This window comes from Urocampus carinirostris, chromosome 16 (genome assembly GCF_059441175.1).
Source record: "Urocampus carinirostris isolate Australia breed hairy pipefish chromosome 16, RoL_Ucar_1.0, whole genome shotgun sequence".
Taxonomy (NCBI): Eukaryota; Metazoa; Chordata; class Actinopteri; order Syngnathiformes; family Syngnathidae; genus Urocampus; species Urocampus carinirostris.
Genome location: NC_142364.1, coordinates 1301331 through 1329129, shown reverse-complemented (window position 1 = coordinate 1329129; position 27799 = coordinate 1301331). Strand labels below are relative to the sequence as shown.

At 42.6% G+C, this 27799-nt stretch overlaps 1 protein-coding gene across 1 annotated transcript in view; it reads left to right on the top strand.

Moving 5' to 3' along the window:
• Nucleotides 1-27799, top strand: part of LOC148349946 (poly [ADP-ribose] polymerase tankyrase-2-like) — an 85964-nt gene that overhangs the window by 37849 nt on the left and 20316 nt on the right. The window contains exons 8-18 of the mRNA XM_088319974.1: nt 2612-2706; nt 3911-3977; nt 5484-5670; nt 9222-9343; nt 10917-11008; nt 11080-11158; nt 14958-15129; nt 18048-18127; nt 20514-20659; nt 22115-22280; nt 26557-26776. Of these exons, the coding sequence (XP_088176100.1) occupies nt 2612-2706; nt 3911-3977; nt 5484-5670; nt 9222-9343; nt 10917-11008; nt 11080-11158; nt 14958-15129; nt 18048-18127; nt 20514-20659; nt 22115-22280; nt 26557-26776 (1426 nt within the window). The remainder of the gene's footprint in view (nt 1-2611; nt 2707-3910; nt 3978-5483; nt 5671-9221; nt 9344-10916; nt 11009-11079; nt 11159-14957; nt 15130-18047; nt 18128-20513; nt 20660-22114; nt 22281-26556; nt 26777-27799) is intronic.

The following is a 27799-nucleotide window of genomic DNA, read 5'->3' as shown; positions in this document are numbered from 1 at the left end:
TCTTTTTTGCTGTTCTCTCTCTTTATCTCTCTCATTGTTTCTCGCTTTTCTGTCTCTCGCTCGCTATCTCACTTTTCGCTTTCTCTCTCTCTGCCTGGCTTTTTCACTCTCTCTTGCTTTTCTCTCTCTTTCTCATCGTCTCTCGCTTTTCTGTCTCTCGCTCGCTATCTCACTTTTCGCTTTCTCTCTCTTTGCCTGGCTTTCTCACTCTTTCTCGCTTTTCTCTCTCTTTCTCATTGTCTCTCGCTTTTCTGTCTCTCGCTCGCTATCTCACTTTTCGCTTTCTCTCTCTTTGCCTGGCTTTTTCACTCTCTCTTGCTTTTCTCTCTCTTTCTCATCATCTCTCGCTTTTCTGTCTCTCGCTCGCTATCTCACTTTTCGCTTTCTCTCTCTTTGCCTGGCTTTCTCACTCTTTCTCGCTTTTCTCTCTCTTTCTCATTGTCTCTCGCTTTTCTGTCTCTCGCTCGCTATCTCACTTTTCGCTTTCTCTCTCTTTGCCTGGCTTTCTCTCTCTCTTGCTTTTCTCTTTCTCTCTTTCTCTTTTGCTGTTCTCTCTCTCTCTCTCTCTCTCTCGCTTTTCTCTCTCGCTCACTATCTCACTTTTCGCTTTCCTTCGCTCTCTCTCTTGGGCTGGCTTTCTCTCTCTCTCGCTCTCTCAATTTTCTCTCACTCACTCACTCGCTCTCGCTTTTCGCTCTCTCTCTCTCTTTCCAACTCTCTCTTTCTCTTTCTCTCGCTTTCACCTCGTCTCTTTTTCTCTAATCTACTAGTCTGGCCCCTGAGAGAATGTTTGTTTGACCGTGTGGCCCCCCGGGTTCAAATGAATTTGACAGCCCTGTTTTAGAGGATGACAAAGGGCCGGCTTCATATTGCCTCGATTCCGTGGCGATTTTACGAGTCGATGCTAACCGCAAGCTAACTCGTCATGGCAAATCCTCACATGCGAGTGTATTCTGTTAGCGTACTAACCAGGATATGCAGCAGGTGGTGCTGCATTTTCAACGAGGACGATGACTCACATCACGAGTCCCGATCCTCGCAAGTGTTTCCTCACGTCACGTCTCGTACCGAAGGTCTCGGTCCGCTGTTCGAAAAAACGGGTTTTTTTTATCTGATTTTGGGGGATGGGGGTGTCACGGTTGCCACGGCACCCAATTGGTCCCCGCCGTGTGGCGCCAGCTCCTGTCACGGTTGCCAGAGCCCCCAATTGGCCCCGCCCATGGACACCGGCTGAAACTCATTGACATATTGCTCCCTGTGAGAACTCAAACGCCGTCCTGTGAGTCACCTTTTGTCGGAGCGTCTGCTAAACTCTGTTTTGACACGTCGAGCCCTGAGAATCTCCATTTTTTTCCTGTGTTTTTGCTCCTGTTTTGCTCTCGCCAAGATCTGTTTGATTTCGACCACTTCCGCGTTCCGAGCAATCTACTCCCCGCCGCCAACGATCTCCGGATCGAGTGTGCGCTCATTTCTCTTCTCCCCAATAAACTGTTCAGTGTTCAAAAATCTATGGGTCCCAACAGAGATCTATGGCTCCCCAAAATTGCTCCATAGACCGGGCATGAAATGAAAAATAATTCAAGTCTGCTTAAAAATGACGTTGACACGCCTGCTCCGGTGGCTCGGCTTTGCCATGACATTTCTTCCCTCGTGACTAACGGCAGCTGGGACTTATTGGTAGGGTGTTGTCGTGAGACTCGTCATCGCCCCCTAGGGGTCGCGCCCAGAAGTACAGGAGAGGAGACCAAGATGCTGGTTAAAAACTGTCTTTGAAAGTGCTTAAAAAGTGCTTGAATTTGGCCACGAAAACGGTGTGACTGAAGCAAACTCAACTGTGAGTCCTCTTAAAACATTTATTAGCGCAGCGTTGAATCACTTTTATGGCGGAAGTCGATTCTTTATGACTGCGGTGCGGTCCGGCCACCCGACAATAACTTTCCGACTGCGGAGGGAAGTTGTGACGCGACCCAAACAACCCGTTTCACCGACGGTTCCCAAAATGTCTGGTCTCGTGTTCCCTTCGGTGTTTACTGTAGAACTTTGTGAGACCCCGGCGGGTGGACAGTCTAAGGGGGTTGAGGGTTATGCTTCTCAGGAAAAATGTCGGACATTTTAAATCCAAACCTATCTGGTCGATTTTTAGAGCAAAATCAAAAAGCTAGATCTGTAATAAATGTTTGCCCCTTGTAAACATCCATCACTCCATTATCTGAACCGCTTATCCTCAGTAGGGTCGCGGGGGTGCTGGAGCCCATCCCAAGCATCTTTGGGCAGTGGGCAGGGGACACCCTGAACTGATTGCCAACATAGAGAAATACAATTCACTCGCTCATTCCCACCTAGGGAGAATTTGATTCTGGTTAGGCCAATCAACCTGACATGCATGTTTTTGGAATATGGGAGGAAACCGGAGTGCCCGGAGGAAACCCATGCAAACACGGGGAGAACATGCAAACTCCACACAGGAGGTTCGATCTCATGACCTCAGAACTGTGCCGCAAACGCCTTAACCACTGCGCCGCCGTGCTGCCCGTTGTGGGAAACAGTGCTCTTATTTAGTTTTTTCCGCCATGTTTTGAACTTTCTGCCTTCCCGCTTTCTGTCTCCGCAGTCCACTCCGCTTCATCTGGCAGCAGGTTACAACCGGGTCAGGATCGTTCAGCTCTTGCTACAGCACGGAGCGGACGTTCATGCCAAGGACAAGGGGTACGTGCATTGCGGAAGAAGTCCAACCCCCGACACGAATCTGTTCTGAGGCGGACAATTGTCGTAATTCCCATGTTTTTTGCAATGTTTCTCATCAAAAGTCGCCGTGACCCAGCCAAGTTCCTAACAGCTTGATCCAAACCATGCCAAATGTTATTACTTCGCTGACATTTAAACTCGGGAGAAACAAGCTTGGAATTTCCTGTCTAAACAAATGTGTCCTCATTATGTCGATAAGCCCCGACTTCGACAACAGGGATAGAAACTTAAGGTCGTTAGCGTGTTTTCCAGACTATAAGCCGCTCCTGCCCGAAAATGCATGATTAAGAAGGAAAAACCTATATCAGGCGCAGCTAGAGTGTAAGTCGCAATTTTGGGGGGACATTTAATTGATAAAATCCAACACCAAAAGCATACATCTCATCTTGAAAGGCAATTTCAAATTAAAGGAAATAGAGAACAACAGACTGTATAGGTGTACAGGATACTAACATCACGTTATTCGGCTAAATCAAGCATTAAGAAAACGCTTATTAAATTATCAGCCTTACTCCAAACCACTTAATCCAATGAAATATTCATCCTAGCTACACAGGCCTAGAGCGCCCTCTTGCAGTTTAGAGTGAAAATAACATGTGAAAGGATATACAGTACCGTTAATACAAAATTCAAACTCAATGATATAACAATGTGTTAATATTTTCACATAAAAGTCTCACCGGAGTATAAGTCGCAATCCCAGGCAAACTGTGAAAAAAATTCTGGATTTATAGTCTGGAAAATGCGGTAATTCCCATATTTTTTCATCAATTTATTAATGGAAATAGATAGATAGATACTTTATTTATCCGCGTAGGGAAATTCACACTTCCAGCAGTATTCTTTTGTTTATTAACAGATGAACAGGATCGCCTCGGGGTGCTCTGTTGTAGTTTAGCAACAGCGCAGTGGATGACGTCACACGCTAGGCCAAAAGTTCGACGTCCCTGTGGCAGATGGAAATCTTTTTGCCCAGGGTGACACCACCTCGTGTTCACGTAGATAGCGAGTCCGCCTCCTCTCCGCTTCCCGCAGGCTTTTGTGTCTCTGTCTGTCCTAACAGCGCTGAAGCCGGGTAGCTCCGCGTTAGCGTCCGGGATGCTAGACGTGAGCCGCGTTTCCGTAAAACACATAACAATACATGCATTTCTTGTGTGTGTTTCAGCGGTCTGGTGCCGTTGCATAATGCCTGCTCCTACGGACACAACGAAGTGACTGAGCTGCTGTTAAAGGTGAGATGAACACAAATACAAAGTAGCCATGGTGGTTAAGGCGGGGGAAGGGGGGCTATTGGTCTGCTGCATCGGTCAAGATATTGGGGCGGGAATCTGTCAAGCGGACATTCTCTTATTACCTATATTTTATGTTGATGATGACTGTGTATTGTCTTTGCAACATTTTGAGTTTTTCCTTGCTCTCATGTCGGTTTCAGATCATGGGTTGTAATGGTAGTCTCTGCAGCTCTTTGAGACTTTTTGTGATTTAGAGCTATGGACCCTTTGCATACAAGGTAACCATAAACAAGTAAAGAACGGGACGCATGATCGACGGCAGTAAACCGTCGTAACCAGTTCTCAACGTGTACAACATAAAATGGGGAGTCTTGCGCTTTAGGTAGCCGGTCTGGCGTGGAAAGACCAGAAGCCAGAGACCGCCGAGACCGATTCCAATTGCCAGAGTTGATATCGGACGGATGGGGTCGATACCGGACAGGAAGTGACAGACAGGATGGATAACGGCTCAGGATATCGAAAATAAACAGGAGAAACTAGACGGGAACGAAAACTGGAGAAAATAATAAACAGGACAAAAACGGACGGAAACTAAACTGGAACCCGAAATTAAACAGGACAACAATAAACAGGAACAATACCGTTCGTCTGGCGGGCTGACACTCAAGCAAGACAGCGCTGAGCTGTATATAGACAAAAAGCCAATCTCTCAACAAGCCGCAGCTGGCACCACACGGACGGGGCCTATTGGGCGCCATGGCAACCGTGACACACACAGGCATGGCCTATTGGGCACCATGGCAACCATGACAAGAGCACTATTTAGAGGAACGGAGCATAGCATTAGCAGGGCTAGCTACAAACCAAAACAGTCTATCTCCTACAGCAGCGCTAGCTACCGACCCTGACATACTCATAATGTTCCAGTCTGCCTGACTTGAGTCCACACCAGCTGTAAAAGTCCGGATGTTTACACCTTCTTTGCAGCTGGTTGGGTTAACGCTACCTCATAATGGCAAAGGTAAGACGCTAACGTTAGCTGCATATGCTAATGTGTTTTATCTCAAATCGACTGTAACCGAAAGCTAAGCGACTCATTTATGGTCTTTTTGAACAGGCCACGCATTGTCGTTATCCACAGCAGACGTCGGGTACACTCGGCTAAAGTGGCACAAGCTAACTTATCGGTAGCTACGTTGAGTGTCTTTGACGTGACTTGACATAAAATTGTTCGAAAAATGATCACTTCAAACCCTGGAATACTCTGAGCCCTCCTGTTTGATTGCATATAAACATAGCCATAAAATGCCACGTCAGGCTTAGAACCTTGCCGCTCTGCACAGCGAGAATTCACCTGGGGAAACAGTCCTGTGTATCTTCTTCTGTGGTGGTTATTGATGTTCGATGTCTGCTTATTCAACTCGGGTGCTTCCGCCGTCCGTCGTGGTGCTCATCGTTCCCGAGAATGCGACGTGACCAATCGGGATTTGACTCCTCCCCCTGCAGCACGGCGCCTGCGTGAACGCCATGGACCTGTGGCAGTTCACCCCGCTGCACGAGGCGGCCTCCAAAAACCGAACGGAGGTGTGCTCCCTGTTGCTCAGCCACGGGGCGGACCCCACCCTGCTCAACTGTCACAGCAAAAGCTCCGTGGACATGGCGCCCACCCCGGAGCTCAAGGAGAGGCTCTCCTGTGAGTGCACCGATGTTATTTTTTGCTTGATTTTGTGAGACTGCAGTGGGACGACAGGTTGGGGGGGTCCTGGGGGGTGTGGTGTGTCCCAGGGCGTATAGAACAAAAAAATGAGTTATTTTAATTTTTTCCACATATAATCATTTAACAATATCCAGGAAATGATTGAAATTTGTTTTATACCACCACTACACTACACACTCCGTCCTGGTTTATTCCTGGACGCTGGCTATTTCAGCTGAAAATGAAAATCTCCATTCTGATCCCTGGAAATATGAACCTCTGCTTTGCAAACAAAACACTCATATTAACCTTTTGGAGAGAACGTCATAGGACGTTGCCCCAAAATATACGCAGAGAGTAGATATGACAAAAAGGGAACGCGCTTTCTTGCATTCGGGACACGTTCAAGGTTCCAGACATTCAACATTGGCTTTTTTAGTGTTCTCAAATGAAATTAAGATATCTCGTGAAGGTCGTCCGCCCCGGCTCCCTCAGCATATCAGCTTCATCCCACGACCTTCACCAGATGCCTACATACTTATCATTAGTTATTATCCACATTCCAGAACAAACCAGAAATGAGTGAGAGGACAAAAAATATATATTTCTGATATTTTTTCCTTTTTTGAATAGATGTTTGAGGCCCTGCCAGGGACCCATTAAACCCTGGCGACCCATCATGGAAAACACTGAGAACTGTATTTATTTGTGTATAACGCCGGTTTTCATCAGGAACCGTTCTAAAAGTTAGCTCGAAACTTATTTCGGAGAGGACGTCGTTGGCCGTCGCCCCAAAATATATGCAGACAAATATGGCAGAGAGGGAACGTTCTTTATTCAGCAACATTCATCCACGTTCGAAATCCGTCTGTGCTTACTTACAGTTAATCCACAACAATCGGACGCAATGGGAATCGAACCCCGGTTGCGGTGGTTAGAGCAACTGTTGCTCTATTTCTCTCGGTCTGTCTTTCTATTTCTCTCAGTCTTTCTTTTCCTCTTTTTCTTTGTTTATTTTTCTGTCTCTTTATTTCTCCCCTCTTTCCATTTCTCTCCCTCTTTCACGTTCTTTCCCTTGCTTGTTCTGTCTTTTCATCTTTCTTTCTCTTTTCGCTCTCTCTCTCTCTCTCTCTTGTTTATCTCCTTCTTTTTCTCGCTCTATCTCTTGTTTATCTGTTTCTCTTTTTTTCTCTGCCTCTCTCTTCTCACTTTCCCACTTGTTTATTTCTTTGTACCTCTCTATTTGTTCCTGTTTATTTCTATTGCTTTTTTTTCTCTGTTTTTCTTTTTCTTCTTCTTTATTCTCTATGTCTCTTTTTGTCTCTTTAATTTTCTTTCCTTCTCTTTCATTTTCTATTTTTTTCTATCTCTGTCTCTCCCTCTCTCTAACAGTTGCCTCTATTTCTCTCATGGTCCGTCTTTCTTTTCCTCCTTTTCTTTGTTTCTTTTTCTGTCTCTTTATTTCTCCCCCTCTTTCCATTTCTCCCCCTCTCTTTCACTTTCTTTCCCTTGCTTGTTTTCTCTTTTCATCCTTCTTTCTTCTCTTTTCCCTCCCTTTCTCACTTGACCAAAGACGCGGTGAAATTTAGCGTCTGAATGATGATGACGGCCTGTTACCACGGCAACCATGGTCGCCATCTTGCATCGATCTTAAGGACTTCCCGCAACGGTGTTTTTTCTTTTGTCTGTTATCCTAAACTGCGTTTTATGCCGCGTGTAAAAGTTTAGGGCCCCCGAGGACCACTGCTTATTTCCTGTCTTGTTGTTCGCCGGCACGGAACTTTGAAGCCGTGTTTGGGAAATATTCCGACCCTGCGGGATCCGAAAATACAGCGTTGTGCTTTTGTTTGAACTTCCTTTTTTCTACCACAGTAATTCTATGATGTAGTTTTACACTCCCGGAATACGACGTGATTTTGTTGGGAAAACGGGGGATGGAACCGTATCGTGATAAGCTAATAATAAATAAAAACATAAAATAGTACACAGTGTTTACTTCCTGTATTTGTATTGAATTGAACAGCATTATAAAGAAATACATGTCAATTTATTGTTATGTACCTTAGGTGTGATGTCACTTGAACTGGTACAGTAGAGTAGCAGGTGGATGCGGTGGGGGACAGCGACTGCGGGTTAACATAGAATTGTCATGTCCGCAAAAGATTCCTTGCTTTAATCGCCTCGTTATTTTCTTCATCACTCGGTTACGGCTACACTCCTCAGATTGGGTAATGATTTGTGTGGCTTTGTTTCCATGGTTATCATGTTTTTGCTTCTCTCTTTAGCATCACTGGAAGCCTTGGGACCCATTGCTAATATAAGCAGCTCCAAAATACAGTATTGCATCACCAACTCGCAAACCTTTACGAGGCACTTGTTGTTCTGTACTGAATGGAGAGAAAGGCATTGTGGGAGTTAGTTCTACCCATAATTTGAGATTATTTAATGATGCTGTGACACAAACCAATAGCAGATGATCTTTTCGTATGATATTAACAAATCGCAGACGGGAATCTTAGAGACTATTGATGCACGTACACCGCAAAGTTGGAATATTTGTTTTCAGGCAGCCTTTACACGAGTACACAAGATTTGAAAAGCATTGTGGGAGGTAGTTCAGCCAATCACATATCTGCATCTATAAGTTTTTTGGGCATGCAAAGTAATTCGACGTTGATGTGGTAGCGTCGGTAAAATGTAGTAAAGAGTGGCCCGAAAAGGCGTTAGTCCTCACTGTCGAGGTCTACTGTACTTTCAAAAGGAGGCCGGGTAAAGGTGCTAGGATTTTGGAACTGTAAGGTAGGCTTAAACGTATATGCTCAAAAGTGTGTATTTCTAATCAGTTGGCCCTTTTTGGCAATCCCCTAGTTTTCCTGTCTTTGTTTAAAAGTGTACTCTTCTAAGGGGGATGGTAAATTCTCTTTGTCCCAGTACTTTGTCTCCACCCTTGTGACTTCAATAAAACACAGTGCAGAGGGGGAAGGTTTTCAGAAGGGGTGCGGCCGGCAAGATGAAATTACCCTTTTCCGACTGCAGAAAACTCAAAAAGTCTTTGCCTGAATTTCCTTCTATGATTTTGCAAAATTTTTTTAGCTCTCCCACTCGCTTTAGACCCGACAGGAACCCTTTTAATTGCTGGCGCCATCTTCTCGCTTGCGTCATCATTGCAGCCTTTGTCACGTTTCTTGTGTCGCGCGTGTAAGTACGCGGATTTCTTGGATGCTCTTTTGGGGGTTTGGGTTGGCATTTGGACCGTTCTCGGAAACGGGCCTCACTTTCACCATTTTCATTCTACGCTGACAAAAAACCTGCGGTGACGAGCATAAAGTCTCTCTCCGCCCCGGCCCTTCCTCCATTTCCTCCTACCTGATGTATTCCCCGGCCCGAACCGCTTCGCTTAAAGTAAGATAAAAGTAGAAAGGCAAGGTGGAAAAACTCAGTTGGGTGTTGTCATATATAATTATAAACAATGCACCCCACCCTTAAAAAGGAAAAATAATCCTTTTTTTTTTTTAAACTACATTTTGGTGTGTTTTTTTTATATTTAGATGAATTCAAGGGCCACTCCCTTCTTCAAGCCGCCCGGGAAGCAGACATCACCAAAGCCAAGAGGAGTCTGGCCATGGAGATCATCAACTTCAAACATCCTCACACCAACGAGACGGCGCTGGTGAGGCACGCCACTTCCGCACATATCTTAGAAATACTACAACTATACTACAAAAATACTACACAAATATTACTACAGGACTACTATAAAAATGGAGCTACAGTAATGGATAGAGATGATCAACCTCAAACATACACACAGTAACAAAATGGCGCCTGTTGAGGCATGCCACTTTCACGCCCACTAAGGTAATACTACAACATTCCGACAGAAATACTTCAGAAATACTGAAAAATATTACTACAAGAATACTTCTAAAATATTACGACAAATATGGATGGAGAACATCAACTTCAAAAATCATCACACGCACAAAACATCATTGATACTTCTGCGCCCACCTTGGAAATCCTATAAAAATTCGACAGAAATACTACAAAAATATTACAACAGAAATACTACAAAAGCAAAACTACAGTAAAGGATGGAGATCATCAACTTCAAACTAGCACTGGTGAGGCCTATGATGAAAATACCCCCAAAATTCTACAAAGATACTATTAAATTACTACAGAAATACAAAAAAATACTTTGACAGAAATACCACAAAATACCACGACAGTAATACTTTAAAACACTACAAAAATGCTCAACAATCTTCAATGGAAATACTACAAAAATAATACTACAGTAATACTACAGATATCAGACCAAAAAATCTACTCTGGAAATACATGAAAATACTACAGAAATAGTAAAATACTACCATGTATATCTACAAAATAAAACTTGGCTCGTCATGATTACGGATTTAGATAACCTGTGCCCGCTCTTTTGGCGCCAGCCGCTGAGGGCTACCTGATTGGTTCCCTGTCCGGGCTACTTGTCCTTTTTAAAGCCCCGTCCTTTCACTCTCCAGTTGTCAGTCTGTCAGCAAACTTCTGTTGTTACAAGGCAAGCATTTTGACCCTGACTCCCACCTGTCCCGTTTTTGCACCCGTTTTCCACCTGTCTGTTCCTGATCTCCCCATATTTCTCCTGTTCTCGATCCCGACCACGTCTGCTCTCCCGTCCCAGCTTACAACCCGTTTTTGCTCTCCTGTCCCGGCTATCGACCTGTTTTTCCGTTCCTGACACTGCCATCTCCCGCTACGGAAGATCCACTTCTGTATCTGGATCAAGATCCGATTGCGAGAGTGACCTGCTTCCCGCGTCCAGCGAGCCCTTTCTCCTTCTATTCAATAAACTTGTGGTTAACGCTATGCATTAGGGTCCTGATTCCGTTCTGGTCTTGACACAAGTGGCACTCCAAAAAAGTACTATAGAAATACTAGTAATATACAACAACATTCTACTCATTTTTATTTGTTAATTACAAGAAGTCCTGTTTGCAATAGAGTATTTAAATAGTGCTACGGAAAATACACACTGTAATAAAAATAGAGTATTTTGCAAATGTGGGGGTGGGGTTTCATGTGGGCGTTTATCCCCCGGGTGGAGTTAAAGAACCTCATGGCATGAGGAAGAAATGATTTTACAACCGATCAGATGAGACTAATCTATTTGAAATATAACATATAATTTGCCAGCCCTGATGTTGATGTGTATATTTTTAAATGTTTCCCAATTTTAGCACTGCGCAGTGGCATCGCCTCACCCGAAGAGGAAACAGGTGACGGAGTTGTTACTGAGGAAGGGAGCCAACGTCAACGAAAAGAACAAAGAGTAAGAGGAGAAATGTGATATTTTCTCCTTGAATCCCGTCTCGATCGGTCTGGTTTTGTGCCCGGCTCTAGTTTGATGACGCCTCTCCACGTGGCCGCGGAGCGCGCTCATCACGATATCATGGAAGTGTTGCAGAAACACGGCGCCAAGGTACATTTTCTTTTTATCGTCGCGATTTTGATTTTGGGGTGCGTTCACTTGACACAGGTCTAAAATATTGACAACAGTAGTCAGTGTCTGAACAATAAGACCACTCATCGCAAAAAAACCCAAACGATCAATTGAAATATTGAGTTATGATGGCTCTTTGGGATATAAAGCTTCTTGACGTCTGCTCTATTAGCGACCATAAGTAGAGATCACAACCCTCAATTATTCTGCAGGTTTTAAATTCCAACATGCTAACAAAATGACACCGTCATCTCTTTTTAGGTCCTAGTAGAATGTTCCCTGTAATCTTCCAGGGGTCTGAGCGTTCACACAAAGTGGGTGAGCAACGCTTGAAACAACAGTGAGCAACCGCAATCCCAAGTGTGGCAACTAAGTCATTATCAAACAGGTCCAAAACTTGACATCGACTTATATTTTGCTGAGGTTCCGGCAATGCAAAATTATTTTTTCACTTTTGATTACGAATGCAAAGGTTGCAGGGCCTACGAACATCATTTGTTTTTACAATTCTTTCACAAGATTTCCATTTCTTTTTTTCCCTGTTATCTTTTGTCGCATGATACTAACATTTTTTGGGGTCTTATTGAGTCGGTCGCACGATACAGAACTGTATTTAATCACATTTTTTTTTGTGGAAGTACAATGTTGGCAACAAGATTGACTTGATAGAATTGGAAATCATTTGAATGCAACACAAACCTTATCTTCTTTTTCCCTGGAGCCCATCCCAGCAATCATCGGGCAGTGGGCAGGGGACACCCTGGACTGGTTGCCAGCCAATCGCAGGGCACACGGGGACAGACAACTCACTCGCTCATTCACACCTAGGGACAATTTGGACCGGCCAATTCACCTGAAATGCATGTCTTTGGAATGTGGGAGGAAACCGGAGTGCCCGGAGGAAACCCACGCAAGCACGGGGAGAACATACAAACTCTATTTACTTTTTTTCCTTTGTTTCTTTTTCTTTTCTTTTTTTCTGGCTTTTTTTCTGAATTGTTCCTTCTTTTTTTCTCTTCCTTTTGTTTCTTTTTTCTCAGCATTTCACTACTTTTTCATTTTGGTATTTTTTTTAATTTTTGTTCTATACCCCTTCATTTAATTAATTTTGTGCATAATTTTACATCATATTTGGTCATATAGGGACTAAAGAAGCAAAAACAACCCGAAGAGCTGTTTAGGACCCGAAAGAGCCGGTTCCTTTTAGTGAGCCGAGCCGAAGAAGCCTGTTCTCGAAAAACTCTACTGACTTTACTCAACTTCGTTCTACTTGAATGAATGAATGAATGAATGAAAACTTTTATTTCCAACATAAAAATAAAAACAGGACAAAAACAGAATAGGGCGGAAATGAGTCAACAACAGAATAATGTCACATAACATGTTCGAAAAGGGGTAGTCAGAAGCAGATGCTTCGACCTTGACTTCAAAATACCACATTTAGAACACAGCGTCAGGGGAACCCGTGTATCTTTACCTTATTGCACCGTAACTTTGACTTAATTTGCTTCTTAATGAGCAATTTCAAGCCCTGATTTTGTGAGATGGCTAGATTTTCTTTTGCGATTGCGCATGCGCGCAGCTTAGAGGGAACATTGACCCAGAGGACTTTCAATTTAAAGACGGATGCGTCGGTGAAAAGCTTTGCCTCACAAAGTTGATTGCGCCTCATTTGCTCGGTGAGGAAAAAGCATCGCTGTACGACTTCGCAAAAACAGTGATGCATTTCTTGAAAAACTGCACACAGGCAAAAACCCAATGACAGTTAATTCGATTTTAATAATCGATGAATTATTCTTTCGATCGGATCTTCAAATATTAAAATAGTCCACAAAACAACAAAATATTCTGTCGTATTAAACAATAAAAAGTGTCAAATAACAACAATAAACACAAATATATACAAGTATGTGTCATGAACAGGATCAGGACCCAAACGCGTGACAGTCTCACTCAAGCCTTTTATTTGACGGGAAATGGGGAGTCATTCAAGTTAGGCAGCGGTCTGGCGTGGAATGATAGGAAGCCAGAGGCCGACGAGATCGATACCAATTGCCCGAGTTGATATCGGACAGGTTGGTCGATACCGAACAGGACAGACAGACAGGATTGATAATGAATCAGGATATCGAAAATAAACAGGACTAACTAGCCTAGATGGTAAGGCGCCCGCTTTGAGACTGGGAGGTCGGTGGTTCGCGCCCCGGCCGAGTCATTCCTAAGACTTAAAAAGTGGTCGGCGGCGCCCTCTGTTGGCTGCGGCTGCATCGGCTCGCTACAACGGGTCAGGTGTAATCGACATTTCGTTCGTTCGAATGACAATACAAGGAAATTATTATTATTATTATACAGGAACAAAAACTGGAGTGAGTAATAAACAGGACAAAAATAGACGGGAACGAAACTGGAAACTGATATGAAACAGGACAAAATAAACAGGAAGAATACCGGACAGGAAATACCAACAGGAAACAGGACAGAGTCAAAACCCATGTCTTGCGGGGCAGAGGTTCGTTGACGGACTGACAACAGGGTATTTCTGAAATTTCCAAACCGAAGGAAGATTTTGAAATCAGAATAAAGGAAACATTTGATTTGAAAAAAATTATCTTAGGTTTTTTTTTTTAAGTTGCCGGCCACCAGGGCGGAGACATTTTGTAAATTATACGCCCGACGTAAAAGATGCACGGCCGGGGCGTCCGAACAGACCTTATTTCAGACACTGCAGTAGTACTCGTAAAGCCTTCATTTTGCAAACGTTAAATGTATAGTTGCCAAAAATGTAAACGGCAAGATAATGCCACCTAATGAGAATGACTATTGTATATACGGTATATATTGTTAGCCAAGGCACGTGTGACGTATTTTCACATCATATGTGCTTTCTGCAATCTGTCAAGTCCTACAGTGCCCATAACAATATGATTCCAATGTAGCAAATACAATGCTGTATATGATGATAAGGCAGACTTTGTGTTTAGTTACATCTTTCAGGACCATTTTTTTGTTTGTTTTATGTTTTCTCCGCTCTGGCATAAGTGTAATCATGTGATCGTTTGCTGTCCGTATCTCCGGTGCTCTAGTTGTAAGGTATTGGCACACTCACTTCTGCAACCCGGGTTCAGTTTCCGTTGCATGCAATTTTAGTCAGCTATTTTTTTCTACTGATCAACTCTTGCATGAATATGGTATTATGCCTTAAAATTCTCTTGTCGTAAAGCACACAAATAAGTACTGTATGCATTTCCAATTTGATCCACCGCTATTTTGTGGTAAATAAGCTGCACAAGGTTGAAAGGCACACTTTCAAATTTCTGCTCAAATTGGGTTTTTTGGGATGCTTTTTTTAGTCTGTCGCATTATTAGCACATAACTCATTCGGTGCCAGACGTTACTCTCGAATGGGAAGTTGCCAGCCCATTTTGCCCCTTTGACTCGTTTTGAATGCCTGCAGAAAATAAGAGCTCTGTATCTATAAAGAAATATGAAACATCAAAAATAAGAAAAAAGAGCTTTTTGCATTTTAAGCAGAACTTTTACTTGCTTCGCAGGAAGCAAAACTGGGCTCTGTCTTGACTAAAATTGGATCTAGTGGTCATTTTTCAGACTGAAATCATTCCCAGAGGCTTGATACTTACTGATGACATTTTTTTTACATTAATGATAAAAACGTACGTTTTAACACTCGGGAACAATGCTTCTGATCGGTACTTATACGTTATGGCACCGAACAAGTTAGAATTTTTTTTCCGATGGCTTAACCTTGAGTTTTTTTCAGGTGAACGCGGCGGACACGCTGGGTCAGACGGCGTTGCACCGCGCGGCGCTGGCGGGCCATTTGCAGACGTGCCGGCTGTTGCTAGGATACGGAGCCGACGCCTCGCTGGTCTCCCTGCAGGGCTTCACCGCCGCTCAGATGGGAAACGAGGCCGTTCGGCAGATACTCCACGGTAAGCCGCCTCCGCTCCCCTTTTGCCCACGTGCCGGCTCCCGTTCCGTTTAGCCCGCGGGTGTCGAAATGGGCGGGCCGGATCGGGCTCGCTAAGGGATCGAATCCGGCCCGCCAGACAACACTCAGAGAAGCGCAAGAGAATAACAAGCTGCGGGTTGAAATATGTCAACTTGATGTTGCCAAAGCCAGGGGCCTCTTGCAAAGACACTGTACTTAATAATAATAATAATAATAATAATTTCCTTGTATTGTCATTCTGTGTAACAATGTACACAGAACGAAATGTCGATTGCACCTGACCCGTTGTAGCGAGCCGATGCAGCCGCAGCCAACAGAGGGCGCCGCCGACCACTTTTTAAGTCTTAGGAATGACTCGGCCGGGGCGCGAACCACCGACCTCCCAGTCTCAAAGCGGGCGCCTTACCATCTAGGCTACTTGTATTTATTTATTTATTTATTTATTTATTTATTTATTTATTTATTTTTCTCTCTCATTCTCTCCCCATTTCTTCTCTCTTTCTTTTCTTCTGTTTATCTCTCTCTCTCTCTCATTCTCTCCTCATTTATTCTCGATTTTTTTTCTTCTGTTTATCTCTCTCTTTCATACTCTCCCCATTTCTTCTCTCTTTCTTTTCTTGTTTATCTCTCTCTCTCTTTCTCTCTCTCTCTCTCTCTCTTTCTCTCTCTTTTCTCCCACTCTCTGTCTCTTTCACTCTCTGTGTATTTTTAACCTATTTTGCTCTAATTTCCTTTTTTCCTTTTCTCTCTCTCGTCCTACCCTTTGGCTTTTCTCTTTTCTCTCCTTCTGTCTATTCCCTTTGGATTTCTTTCTTCCTCTCCCTTTCTTTTCCCCCTCTCTCACCACTTTTTATCTTTTGTTTCTCACGCTCTCTCCCTCTCTCTCTTTCTTTGGCCTACCCTCTCTCCTTTTCCCCTCTCTCTTTCTCTTCTTTCTTTATCTCTCTTTTTCTGTCTCTTTAATCTACTAGTCCGGCCCCCGACAGAATGTTTGTTCTATCGTATGGCCCCTCAGTTCAAATGAGTTTGATGCCCCTGGTTTCGCCTGAAGGTCACCATTGCAGATTTTTTTTGTCTCTTCATAAATATGATCTTCTGGGGTGGTCATTACTTTCTGTTAACCTATTCCCATGCTTCCCATAGAATTGTCTAGGAAGGTTTGGGGCCATGCTCTCCTGGAAGAAATTCAAACACATCTAGATCTAGGATGAACCGGGTTGGGCAAGAATCTGTTTAGAACTTGAAATGGGCAGGAAATAAAGAGCAACTTACCGTAGATTCCGGACTATAAGCCGCTACTTTTTTCCCTAACTTTCAACCCTGCGGCTTATTCAGTGATGCGGCCAATTTATGTTTTTTTTCCCTAAAAGCCGCCAGCGGCGCTCGAGTACAAAAGGTAAGATTTAGACCGGTGGAATATATGCGAGTGCTGCTAGCGTGTTTTTGAATAAAGGAGCGTAGGACGACGTCTATATGACAAAGTCTTTTTCCCATACCGGGGAAGACAACTTTAATGGGTCAGTTATGAGGAGGAAGATGAGCACGGTTTACTTTGGTTTTTACAAATACCGTATTTTTTTTTAACAGACCCGTTTCCTTGTGTTGCGAGCGTGTTCCTAGTAGCGTTTTGCTACCTGTCACAGGCACGGTTTGGGATGAAAGTTATAATATTATTATTAAAGCTTTGAAAACTCTCTCGGTGTACCGTCTTTCTTTGTAAATATGTGTAACCATGTATAATATGTATTTGCAACTGTATATTTTTGTAATGTATTTATTTTAGAGACTTATTCTGATATGTTTTCCACGGGCGAATCAAAAAGAAGGGGCGAATACAACGGGGGCTGATGGGAAGTGGAGTAAAGGTGAGACGTGTTTGTGGACGCAGCGGACAATAGTGGATATATATTTTTCCCACCCTTACCTTTGGAAATATACATTTTTTTTCCCCCTTGTATTATTTTCAACGGGACACGGACTCTGCAGGTCTGCGTCATATCTTAAGTACCATTATCATTATAAGTTCAATTTGCCGGCTGTTGTTTTTGGACTGTGTACTTCATATTCAGTCACAATTGCGGGACTCAAAGTCGGGTTTGGGTTAATTTTGTGATTGTGCTACATGTTTTAATGTGGGCGCATGAGGCTTATATGCAGGTGCGGCTTGTGTAAGTACAAAAGCGGTTATCCTCTTAAAATGTGGTGGGTGCGATTTATAATCAGGTGCGCTCTATAGTCTGGAATTTACGGTAATGTTTTAACTGTAACACACCAAGAACACCGTACTTTTATTCTTTTGCATGGTTTTAAAACAAATTCATATAAGGTTAGTTCAATTATGCAACAAATGAACACCAGTTCAGTTTTTATGCTAACAAAACCGGAACAAAATCTCGTGTCGTCCTTCGGTGCGCTTTGCTGGCAGGGTGGCTGCTAATACCTAGCGTAGCATCGATCGATGCTATGTATTCATATTCTTAACCAGGGTTGGGTAGGGTTACTTGAACTGGATTACTTTCAATGACTTTTGGATGACTCCAATAGCAAATATGCTAATAAAAGACAAAAGAAACGAAATAGGAATCAAATGATGACTCACAACACGTGGTAAGCTTTCTCTCCTGGCTTTGATCTCCGGCAAAACGAACATCAAATGCGACAGAAACAAAATGAAAAAAAATCCAAACAGCTAGCCAACATCATTTTTGCCCTTCCATGTATTCCGTTATTCCCCAAGCCTGCACAAAATTTAGAAATTTGATTCCTATTTAGTTTCTTTTGTCTTTTATGAGCATATTTGGTAATGGAGTCATCCAAAAGTCATTGAAAGTAATCAAGTTAAAGTAACCCTACCCAACCCTGTTCTTAACCCAGCGCTCCCTCTCTCGGACTTTGTAGAAAACGTCCCCGTCAGAAACTCAGATGTGGACTACAGACTTCTGGAAGCCGCGAAGGCCGGAGACCTGGACACGGTCAAGGTAAATAGTGCATCGTTTAATAGGACATTATGTTGATTTCTAAAGGTATTATAGTTTATCATAACTTAGAAGTAATAACTGTCTTATCTGTTCCCTTTTTTGTCGAATCCATTATTCCAGTAAGCAGAAACCGTGTCAAAAAAAGATTCAAAAGCTAGAATATTAAACCAACCTGAAATGACGTGATATAAACAATGACCTTCAGGTCGAGAGACTGATTAGGTGCAGATGGGCGCTCTCCAGCCACTCCCCCCATGTTGGCGCCCTCTATGTGGGAAAGGGAGCGCCAGTTTCTGACATTATTTTCCGTGATTCCGATTGATGAAAAAATTGATTTTCTCTCAGATAGAATCAGTAAATTGTTGGAAATTCGTATTTCTTCATGTATAACACCCGACCCTCATTTTTAATTCAAAATGGTTATACTTTATTTTTTTTTACATACTGAAATCATTCCCACAGGCTTGATACTTACTGATTCATGCAACAAGAATCGAACCCTGCCCACCCGTGATACAGATCACTTAAGGAACTGTATTGGATTTGATCACATCATCTCACTATTTGTATTCACGGTACCAGAGACTAATGTTGATTCCATTGTGCATTTCACACGTTACAATGACAATAAATCATCTTTATTTCTATTCGAAGCATTGACAAATGTTGAATAATTATAAATCATTTAGGAGTTAGAGTGCTCGTCTTGAGATCGAGAGGTTACAGGTTCGATTCCCGGCTCCTCCGTCGAAGTGTCCTTGTTGTGCAGCCCTTTGAGACTCTTTGTGATTAAGGACCAAACAAATAAACATGACTTGACTTGACAATTCACTGATTTATTTTCACGTGAACACATTAAAGGATGTATCAAAACAGTGATGTGGTTTCAGTCGGGCCTTTCACAGCAGACCTTGCGGTCTTAGGTCTACCCACAATAGCTAGCGCTATGGATTGTGTGCTAGTGATATTTTTTGTTTTGATTGTTTCAATTGGGGGGTTATTTTTTTTTCACGTCTTGATCTTAAATTTGATTTCAAAAGGCATTACAAAGTCTCTATAGCATATGAATAACCTTTATTTTATGTTGACAATATATGTGTATTATTTGCCCACATGTAGGTTATAGATCAGGGGATGGTGTCATAATAGTCTGTGGTTTGCAATAATCTGTGCTCTGTGCAGCCCTTTGAGACTCCTTGTGATTAAGGGCGTCACAAATAAACAGGACTTGACTTGAGGTTTTTAAGTTTTCCCTTGCCCTCATGTAGGTTTTAGATCAGGGAATGGTGTCATAATAGTCTGTGGTTTGCAATAGTCTTTGATCTGTGCAGCCCTTTGAGACTCTTTGTGATTAAGGGCGTCACATATAAACATGACTTGAATTGAGGTTTTTGAGTTTTTCCTTGCCCTCATGTAGGTTTTAGATCAGGGAATGGTGTCATAATAGTCTGGTTTGCAATCATCTGTGGTCTGTGCAGGCCTTTAAGACTCCTTGTGATTGAGAGCGTCACAAATAATCATGACTTGACTTGAGGTTTTTGAGTTTTTCCTTGCCCTCATGTCGGTTTTAGATCAGGGGATGGTGTCATAGTAGTCTGTAGTTTTCAATAGTCTATAGTCTGTGCAGCCCTTTGAGACTCCTTGTGATTAAGGGCTACACAAATAAACAGGACTTGACTTGAGGTTTTTAAGTTTTCCCATGCCCTCATTGATGGATTTAAACTGTAAATAAGTTATTCTACTGTTGCATACTGTGTTCTATTCTTGCTTAGTGTGCCATTCTCGCCTAGTTCAATAGTAGAAATATTGTTGATACGATAAGATGTTGTTGTAAGTTTAAACAGGTGTTGATACGATAAGATGTTGTTGTGAAAACAGATCTCAAACTGTTTTTTTGTCTCTCCCCCTCCCTTTAGCAGAAGAAACATGTAAATTAGGGCGTTCCTAATACAATAAAAGGCAAGAACGAACTAGACTTTTTCAGAGTGTCTAGTAGACTGTAATAGGCAGCCTATGGTCATCTCTCCTTGCAAGTAAGTCATACTTACGTCTCTGTGTCTCCTTTGAGTGCAGGTTTTTATTACAAGTGTTGGGGTTAACCTAACACTCATGTAGGTGTTAGATCAGGGGATGGTGTCATAATTGTCTGTAGTTTGCAATAATCTGTGGTCTGTGCAGCCCTTTGAGACTCTTCGTGATTAAGGGCCAAACAAATAAACAGGACTTGACTTGACTACAAATGCTTAAAAAGTCTGGAGATTGACTTGCCTTAAAGCTGTAGGAGTTGAAATGGCTCTAGCCGGGAAATAGGGAACGGATGTTAATAAATTGTGTGTACGGTCCAATCCAAGTGCAAAACCGGCTTTCTACTTCCCTCTCCCCACAGTCCCTGTGCACAGCTCAGAACGTGAACTGCCGAGATCTGGAAGGACGCCACTCCACCCCTCTTCACTTCGCTGCCGGATACAACCGTGTCCAAGTGGTGGAGTACCTGCTGCACCACGGGGCCGACGTCCACGCCAAGGACAAAGGGTAAAAAGTTGACTTTCGCAATGAACTCGTTCGGTTCGTTTTCATAAACATTATCACTGTGTGCCAAAACTAGGATAAAGGCATTGGTGCAGCTTATCAGTGAGTATCGGAACTCTGGGAACGATTTTCAGCTTGAGAAATCACCATTAAATAGCAGTAGTGGCTTTGATCCGATATTTCCACCCATCGAGGAAGCCCCCCCATTTTCTTGTGTTGCTTCTTGTATCTAGGGACAGAAGTGTGTGGGAGACCCATATGGCCTGATAAACCACGTTTAGAATCCGTGCAGCCATACGTTTATTAATATATTTCAGGACGACATAATTACTTTACACAATGCTTTCCTCATTGTTCACTTCAGAACGACTGAATCGCCTCCCACAATGCCTTCCCCTTCATGCAGTTCAATACAATACTATATTTCAGTGGTCCCCAACCTTTTCCGTACCACTAACCGGGTTAATGTTATCGCGACCCGGCCTATTAACTCATTCAATGCCAGACGTTTTTTCCAAATTGGTAGACCGCCGCCATCCAATTTTTGCCATTTTGACTCATTTACCCAGATGATGACGATGGGACTTCACCATCTTTTTTTTTTTTAAAGGAACGAGCTTTGTTGAAGCCTGTTGCCTATTACTATTTGTCTATATCTAGCAATGTCGTGGAATTGTGAAGTCAGAGCTTATCGACAGAATGAGGACACACTTGTTTAGACAGGAAATTCCAGGCTTGTTTCTCCCGAGGTTAAAGAGAGCTTGCCAATAACACTCGGAGAATAACACTTGGCTTGGTTTGGAACAACTTGCGAAGCTGACGGGAACTTGGCTGGGTCACGGCGACTTCTGATGAGAAACATGTGGACGATCGCAAAACGGTATTGGCTGAGATGGGTCGATTCTGAGAGGGACATTGTCAATTCTAGGAAGCATGCACTTTGAGAAAAACAAGCAGGTCATCGGGAGAGGACGCACTAAGCAACATGTGATATTTCTGACGTGATGTTTTTGCTCCGGAGGGTATAAGAAAGCTGATTGTCTCTTAGACGAATGAGAACGCTGTTTGAACGCTGACGAATATCAATAAACAACGTCTCTCTCTCCGTCTCTGTTCTTTTGTGTATATTTTTGGGGCGAGGCCCAGCTACGGTCTGCTCACGTTACTTCTTCACTAAGCCTACGAGCCATATGGGTCTACCTTCACGCTCCTATTCGCCGTAAAAAGGAAGCAACAATAGGATGTTGGACAAAAATATGATCAAAGCCACCACAGCCATCTCCTGGTGATTTATCAAACTGAAAGCATTCCCAGAGGCTTGATAACTCTCGCCCTTACTATAGTTTGAATTTGGTACGCCTTATAGTTTGGTGCGCCTAATACAAGAAAGGAATATCACAAAACACTATTTTTTTTGGAGGTGCTTGATATATTCAATCATGTTCCTTCTCTTGCCAGAGGCCTGGTACCCCTCCATAACGCCTGCTCCTACGGTCACTACGAGGTCGCCGAACTGCTGGTCAGACACGGCGCTTCGGTCAACGTGGCCGACTTGTGGAAGTTTTCGCCTCTGCACGAAGCTGCCGCCAAAGGAAAATACGAGATCTGCAAACTGCTGCTCAAGGTAGCCTCCGATGTTTAATTTTGATTTTAATTTTGTCTTTTTTATCATTGATATCTTTGGATTGTGCATTGTGTTCTGCTAGACAGCACACCGCGGGGACAGACTAGGGAGGGTGTTCATGACAGTGATAGGCTGGTCTTTCTATGTGGAACTGATTGGCTCGTGTAAGCTATCAGTCACACAGCTAGCGGGTGCTGCCTCCGTAAACAACCTAGAAAGCATAGCGACTGCTAGCCCTTAGCGACGGGTGACATTGAAAAGAAATTCATCCATGAAATCGGACTCTGAGGAAAGTCAGAAGAGCGCAACCAGATTGTGATCACCGGCGGGTGCTTCGTGTATTATTATCGGGTTCCAGAAGCGACTGTCCGGCCTACTGCTAACGGCTAGGCTAACAACTGTTCGTAGCCACGGCTGCCGACCCTGTATCTTGCCAGAGCCAGATTTATTAGTCATGAAAACGGATGACTTGAAGCAACAATTCTTGGGAAACGGCTACATTCGGTAGATTTTTATGTTTATTTCCAAGGAGATCTGTCTCCATTTGAGGACACCCGATGCTAGCGCGCAGCTAGCCAGCCACTCTCTAAATTGCTTTCTTACACTGAAAGGAGAAGCCCTTCATTTTCGTTTTACTTTTGTATACTGATAGTAAAACCCATTCATTCGACTGGGATTATGTGTCGCTTGTTATTATTTGTAGATCTATAGTTGTTATTTTGTCACATCGCTATACTCTCAGTCGATAATGACATCTGGACGTAAGCCTTTGGGGGCTTTTATGAAGGTGCAAGGATAGTTGGTGGACCGTCACCTTTCGCGGGTGGTCCCCTTCCCCATTGACTGGAAAAACCCAGGGATATTTGAAAATATTTTTCAGATGTCTTTGGTTTTATTTAGGGTTTTATTTAAGTCTTTTTTGAACCTCTTTTAATACCTCTTTTAATAATATAATCAGAGTCATAAATCATAATGGTATTGCTCTTTTGGCACTATTATGGCAGAATCGCAGACTTAAATCATCATAGTATCACTGTTTTGACAGTTATATAACAATAGTATTAATTCATTGAATTTAAAACAATATAATGGGGGTCATAGAGCAACAACCAATATTCAGATCTTGGCAAGTTTATAATCGCAGTCATAAATCAGAATTGTATTGTTCTTTGGATCGTTTTGTAACAATAAATCATTTAATTTAAAGATACTCAGCGTCACCAACAGGTGCCGGGTTATTAAACAATAAAATCATATTCAGATCCCGACAGGTTTATAATCAGAGTCATAAATCATCATTGTATTGCTCTTTTGGCACTATTATAGGAAAATTGCAGTCTTAAATCACAATAGTATCACTCTTTTTACAGGTTCATAACAACAGTATTAATTCATTAAATTCAAAACAACATAATCGGGGTCATAGAGCAACACCAAATATTCAGATCTTTGCAAGTTTATAATCACAGTCATAAATCAGAATTGTATTGTTCCATTGATAGTTTTTTAACAATAAATCATTGAATTTAAAGATACTCAACGTCACCAACAGGTGCAGGGTTATAAAACAATAAAATCCTATTCAGATCCCGACAGGTTTATAATCACAGTCATAAATCATAATTGTATTGCTCTTTTGGCACTATTATAGGAAAATTGCAGTCTTAAATCACAATAGTATCACTCTTTTTACAGGTTTATAACAACAGTATTAATTCATTAAATTTAAAACAATATAATCGGGGTCATAGAGCAACAACAAATATTCAGATCTTGGCAAGTTTATAATCGCAGTCATAAATCAGAATTGTATTGTTCTTTTGATAGTTTTTTAACAATAAATCATTGAATTTAAAGATACTCAACGTCACCAACAGGTGCAGGGTTATAAAACAATAAAATCCTATTCAGATCCCGACAGGTTTATAATCACAGTCATAAATCATAATTGAATTGCTCTTTTGGCACTATTATGACAGAATTGCAGCCTTAAATCATAATTGTATTGCTCTTTTGACAGTTTTATAACAATAGTAATAATTCATTGAATTTAAAACAAAATGGGGGTCATAGAGCAACAACAAATATTCAGATCTTGACAAGTTTATAATCGCAGTCATAAATCAGAATTGTATTGCTCTTTGGCACTATTATGACAGAATTGCAGTCTTGAATCATAATAGTATCGCTCTTTTAACAGTTTTATGACAATGATAATAATGAAATTGAATTTAAATACGCTCAATATCCCCAACAGGTACAGGGTTGTAAAACAATAAGATAATAAGATGTGTTGCTCTTTTAACAGTTTTCTGGCGTGATTGCTGTCATAAATCGTAATTGTATTACTCTTTTGACAATTTTATAACAATGATAATCTCATCTCATCAGCCGTACCGCTTATCCTCATTAGGGTCGCGGGGGGGCTGGAGCCCATCCCAGCCATCTCCGGGCAGTGGGCAGGGGACACCCTGAACTGGTTAATTCATGGAATTTGAAGGGGATAAACGCCACCCACAGATACAAGGCTATAAAACAATACAATAATATTTAGATCTTGACAAGTTTATAATCACAGTCATAAATCAGAATTGTATTGTCCTTTTAATTGCTTTGTAACAATAAATCATTGAATTTAAGGTTCTCAACGTCACCAACAGGTGCAGGGTTATAAAACAGCAAAATCATATTCAGATCCTGACAGGGTTATAATCAGAGTCATAAATCACAATTGTATTGCTCTTTTGGCATTTTTATGACAGAATTGCAGTCTTAAATCATAATAGTATCGCTCTTTTGACAGTTTTATAACAACAATAATAATAATAATAATTCATTGAATTGAAAACAATAAAATGGGGGTCATAGAGCAACCACAAATATTCATATCTTGGCAGGTGTATGACCCTTTTGGCAAAAGCTGCACGGTTCTACTCTTATATTCCCCGGATGGCAAATCAATATTAGCGAGCGCTACGCTACATTAACATAAAAGCAAGGAAAAAAAATCGAAACGTAGACTCACTTTTGGCAGACAGACGTCCCGAAGGGGGTCTACTAGCATCCCATTTAATGAGCGCCTTTAAATAATACATTCAAAGGCCGACGTAGGAGACGTCTGGTCTCGCCGTCCAACCAATCACGCGCCGCCTTTTGTTCCAGCTCTCTTGGATGAGCTTCCTTATGTCCAGATGCCTTGCAAAAGTATTTGCAATTTAACTAAGTTAACTCCATCGATTATAGCCGGATTAGTGTCGTCAGAGTTTCGGGGAAACCTTTTCTCCAAGTCCTCTCGCTTCTCCTCTCGGCCCACGTCTTTCCACAAGATGGTGTGCCGGCTCCTCCCATGGGCGTGCCAATGAAGCCCAATATGAACCTCACCACCTCGCCGCGATGTCTGGAAAACTCAAAACAGCGGAGAGCGTTTCTCATAACAATGCCTGCCGTCCTACTTCATCAGGGCCTTTCTGCGTCGTCGGATGTGCAGACTATCTTATTAGCTTCACGTCCCGTTTCCGCCATTCCTGTAAACAATATTTTCTACCAGGGTGCCCCGAACTTTCACTACTCATTGAACTTAAGCCGACTCGGTGAAAATCTTCATTGCACTCAATAAATGTAACTTGTGTTCGATCGTATAAAACCCTTTATAGTCAAATGTATAAAATCCTTCAACGATAACAAAAACTGAACGTTTGGTTTCGCTGTTGATTCTTGAAAAAATACTCTGAGGATTTCATTTAGAAGTTTGTAGCCTGAAATATTTAGGTCTAAATCTAGTGGAAGCTAGAGCTCTTGTTGGTGATAGGAATGAGTGGAAAGGTGTTGTGAAAGGGTAGTGGGGTGTTTAGACGTGTTTTAAGGGATGGGCAGGGCACCCGTATGATGCGGCAGGGGTAAACCAGCGAAAACTGTCGAACAGAAGAGTGTGTTGTGTCACCCTGACCCGAGTGACACGGCCGCTTTATGGTGTCCCGTTTCATCTGGAGGGACAAAAGCATGACCGACTTAGGTGCCGGGGTGCCTAACTTGTTTGGGTGTTTGGGCATTTGGGTTGGCCAGTGTCCAAAAATTTTTGTTTCTGTTTTTTGCTATTTTTTTCCCTTTTTTATATCCTTTGTTTTTGTGTATGTGTTTGTCTTGCTGTCGGCCACCCCTCTTGAGGGATATGACCAAGGTGGATAGAAAGATAGCCTGAAATATGTCAATACAGTATGCCTCTACCTTCGCTGGGGTCTTAAAGCATTCTATTTTTTAAAAAAAATTTGGTCCACAGCACGGCGCAGACCCGAGCAAAAAGAACCGGGACGGAAACACGCCCCTGGACCTGGTGAAGGACGGGGACACGGACATCCAGGACCTCCTGCGAGGAGACGCGGCCCTTTTGGACGCGGCCAAGAAAGGTTGCCTTGCTCGAGTGCAGAAGTTGTGCAGCCCCGACAACATCAACTGTCGGGACACGCAGGGACGCAACTCTACGCCGCTGCACCTTGCAGGTGAAGACTCCCATTTAGTTCCTGCTTTTTTATCCAGCCCCTCTCTATTGTTGGGATTTTTCGATCAAAACGTACCGTTAACCAAATTGTTCAAATGAGTTATCTGATTCCATTAACCAAACACAACCCACATTCATCCAACAATTATGCGCGCTCGTTTTTTTGAGAAAGAAATGACCAGGAGCCGGCATTTCCACACGGGGGCGGATGTTTATTGTTCCTAAGAGCAGACCTACGTGGACCCCATCGGAGACAGCCCCCATCCAAGTTGCCCGGGATCATTTATACATTCCACAAACAAAGCAAAGACATCCTATTGGCTATGTGTCATCTGCAGTTAACGTTAGCTTTCTCCTATTGGATCTTTTGTTCCCGTATGATGGCATGTCGGCTGGGCTCCACAATTTTTGCATACCAGCCCTGACGTCTGACCTTCTCCGTCTGGCCTTCTGCGTCAGCACTCACAGGCATTCTGTTATCAGAAATACAACTCGCATTCCACACAGCCTTACCTTCTATTGAATTAAAGCACAGTCAGTGAATATCTTTATTGCATTGAACTGAATGCATGTACTTTGTAGTCAATCGTATAAAATCCTTTACTAGCCACCCGTGTTTGTCACTTGCAGGCGTCGTACAGGTGCTTGAAATACTTTAAAATGCTTGAATTTTTCTGTTGTGTCCTCGAGGATTGAAACCCGGTGATGTGCTATTGCCGTGTTTCTCAAAAAGTCTGCTAAAAAATGACGCCAACACTGCTTTCTGATGGCTTTGCTTCGCTATTGCATTTCTTCTTCCCTCGCGCTTAACGACAGCTGACATTAGTTCGTATGGCGTTGTCCCATGAAGCGTCCCTATGGGACAGGTGCACGCTTCACCCAAACTGGACACTGAAAGTGCAAGGATTACGTATTAATGATGGAAATGTATTGCAAAACAATAAAAGTAGCGTTTTCCAGTGGTAAATTGGAACTGAAAACTGAAGATGTGAGCTACGCAGTCAGTTTACCCAACACCTATATG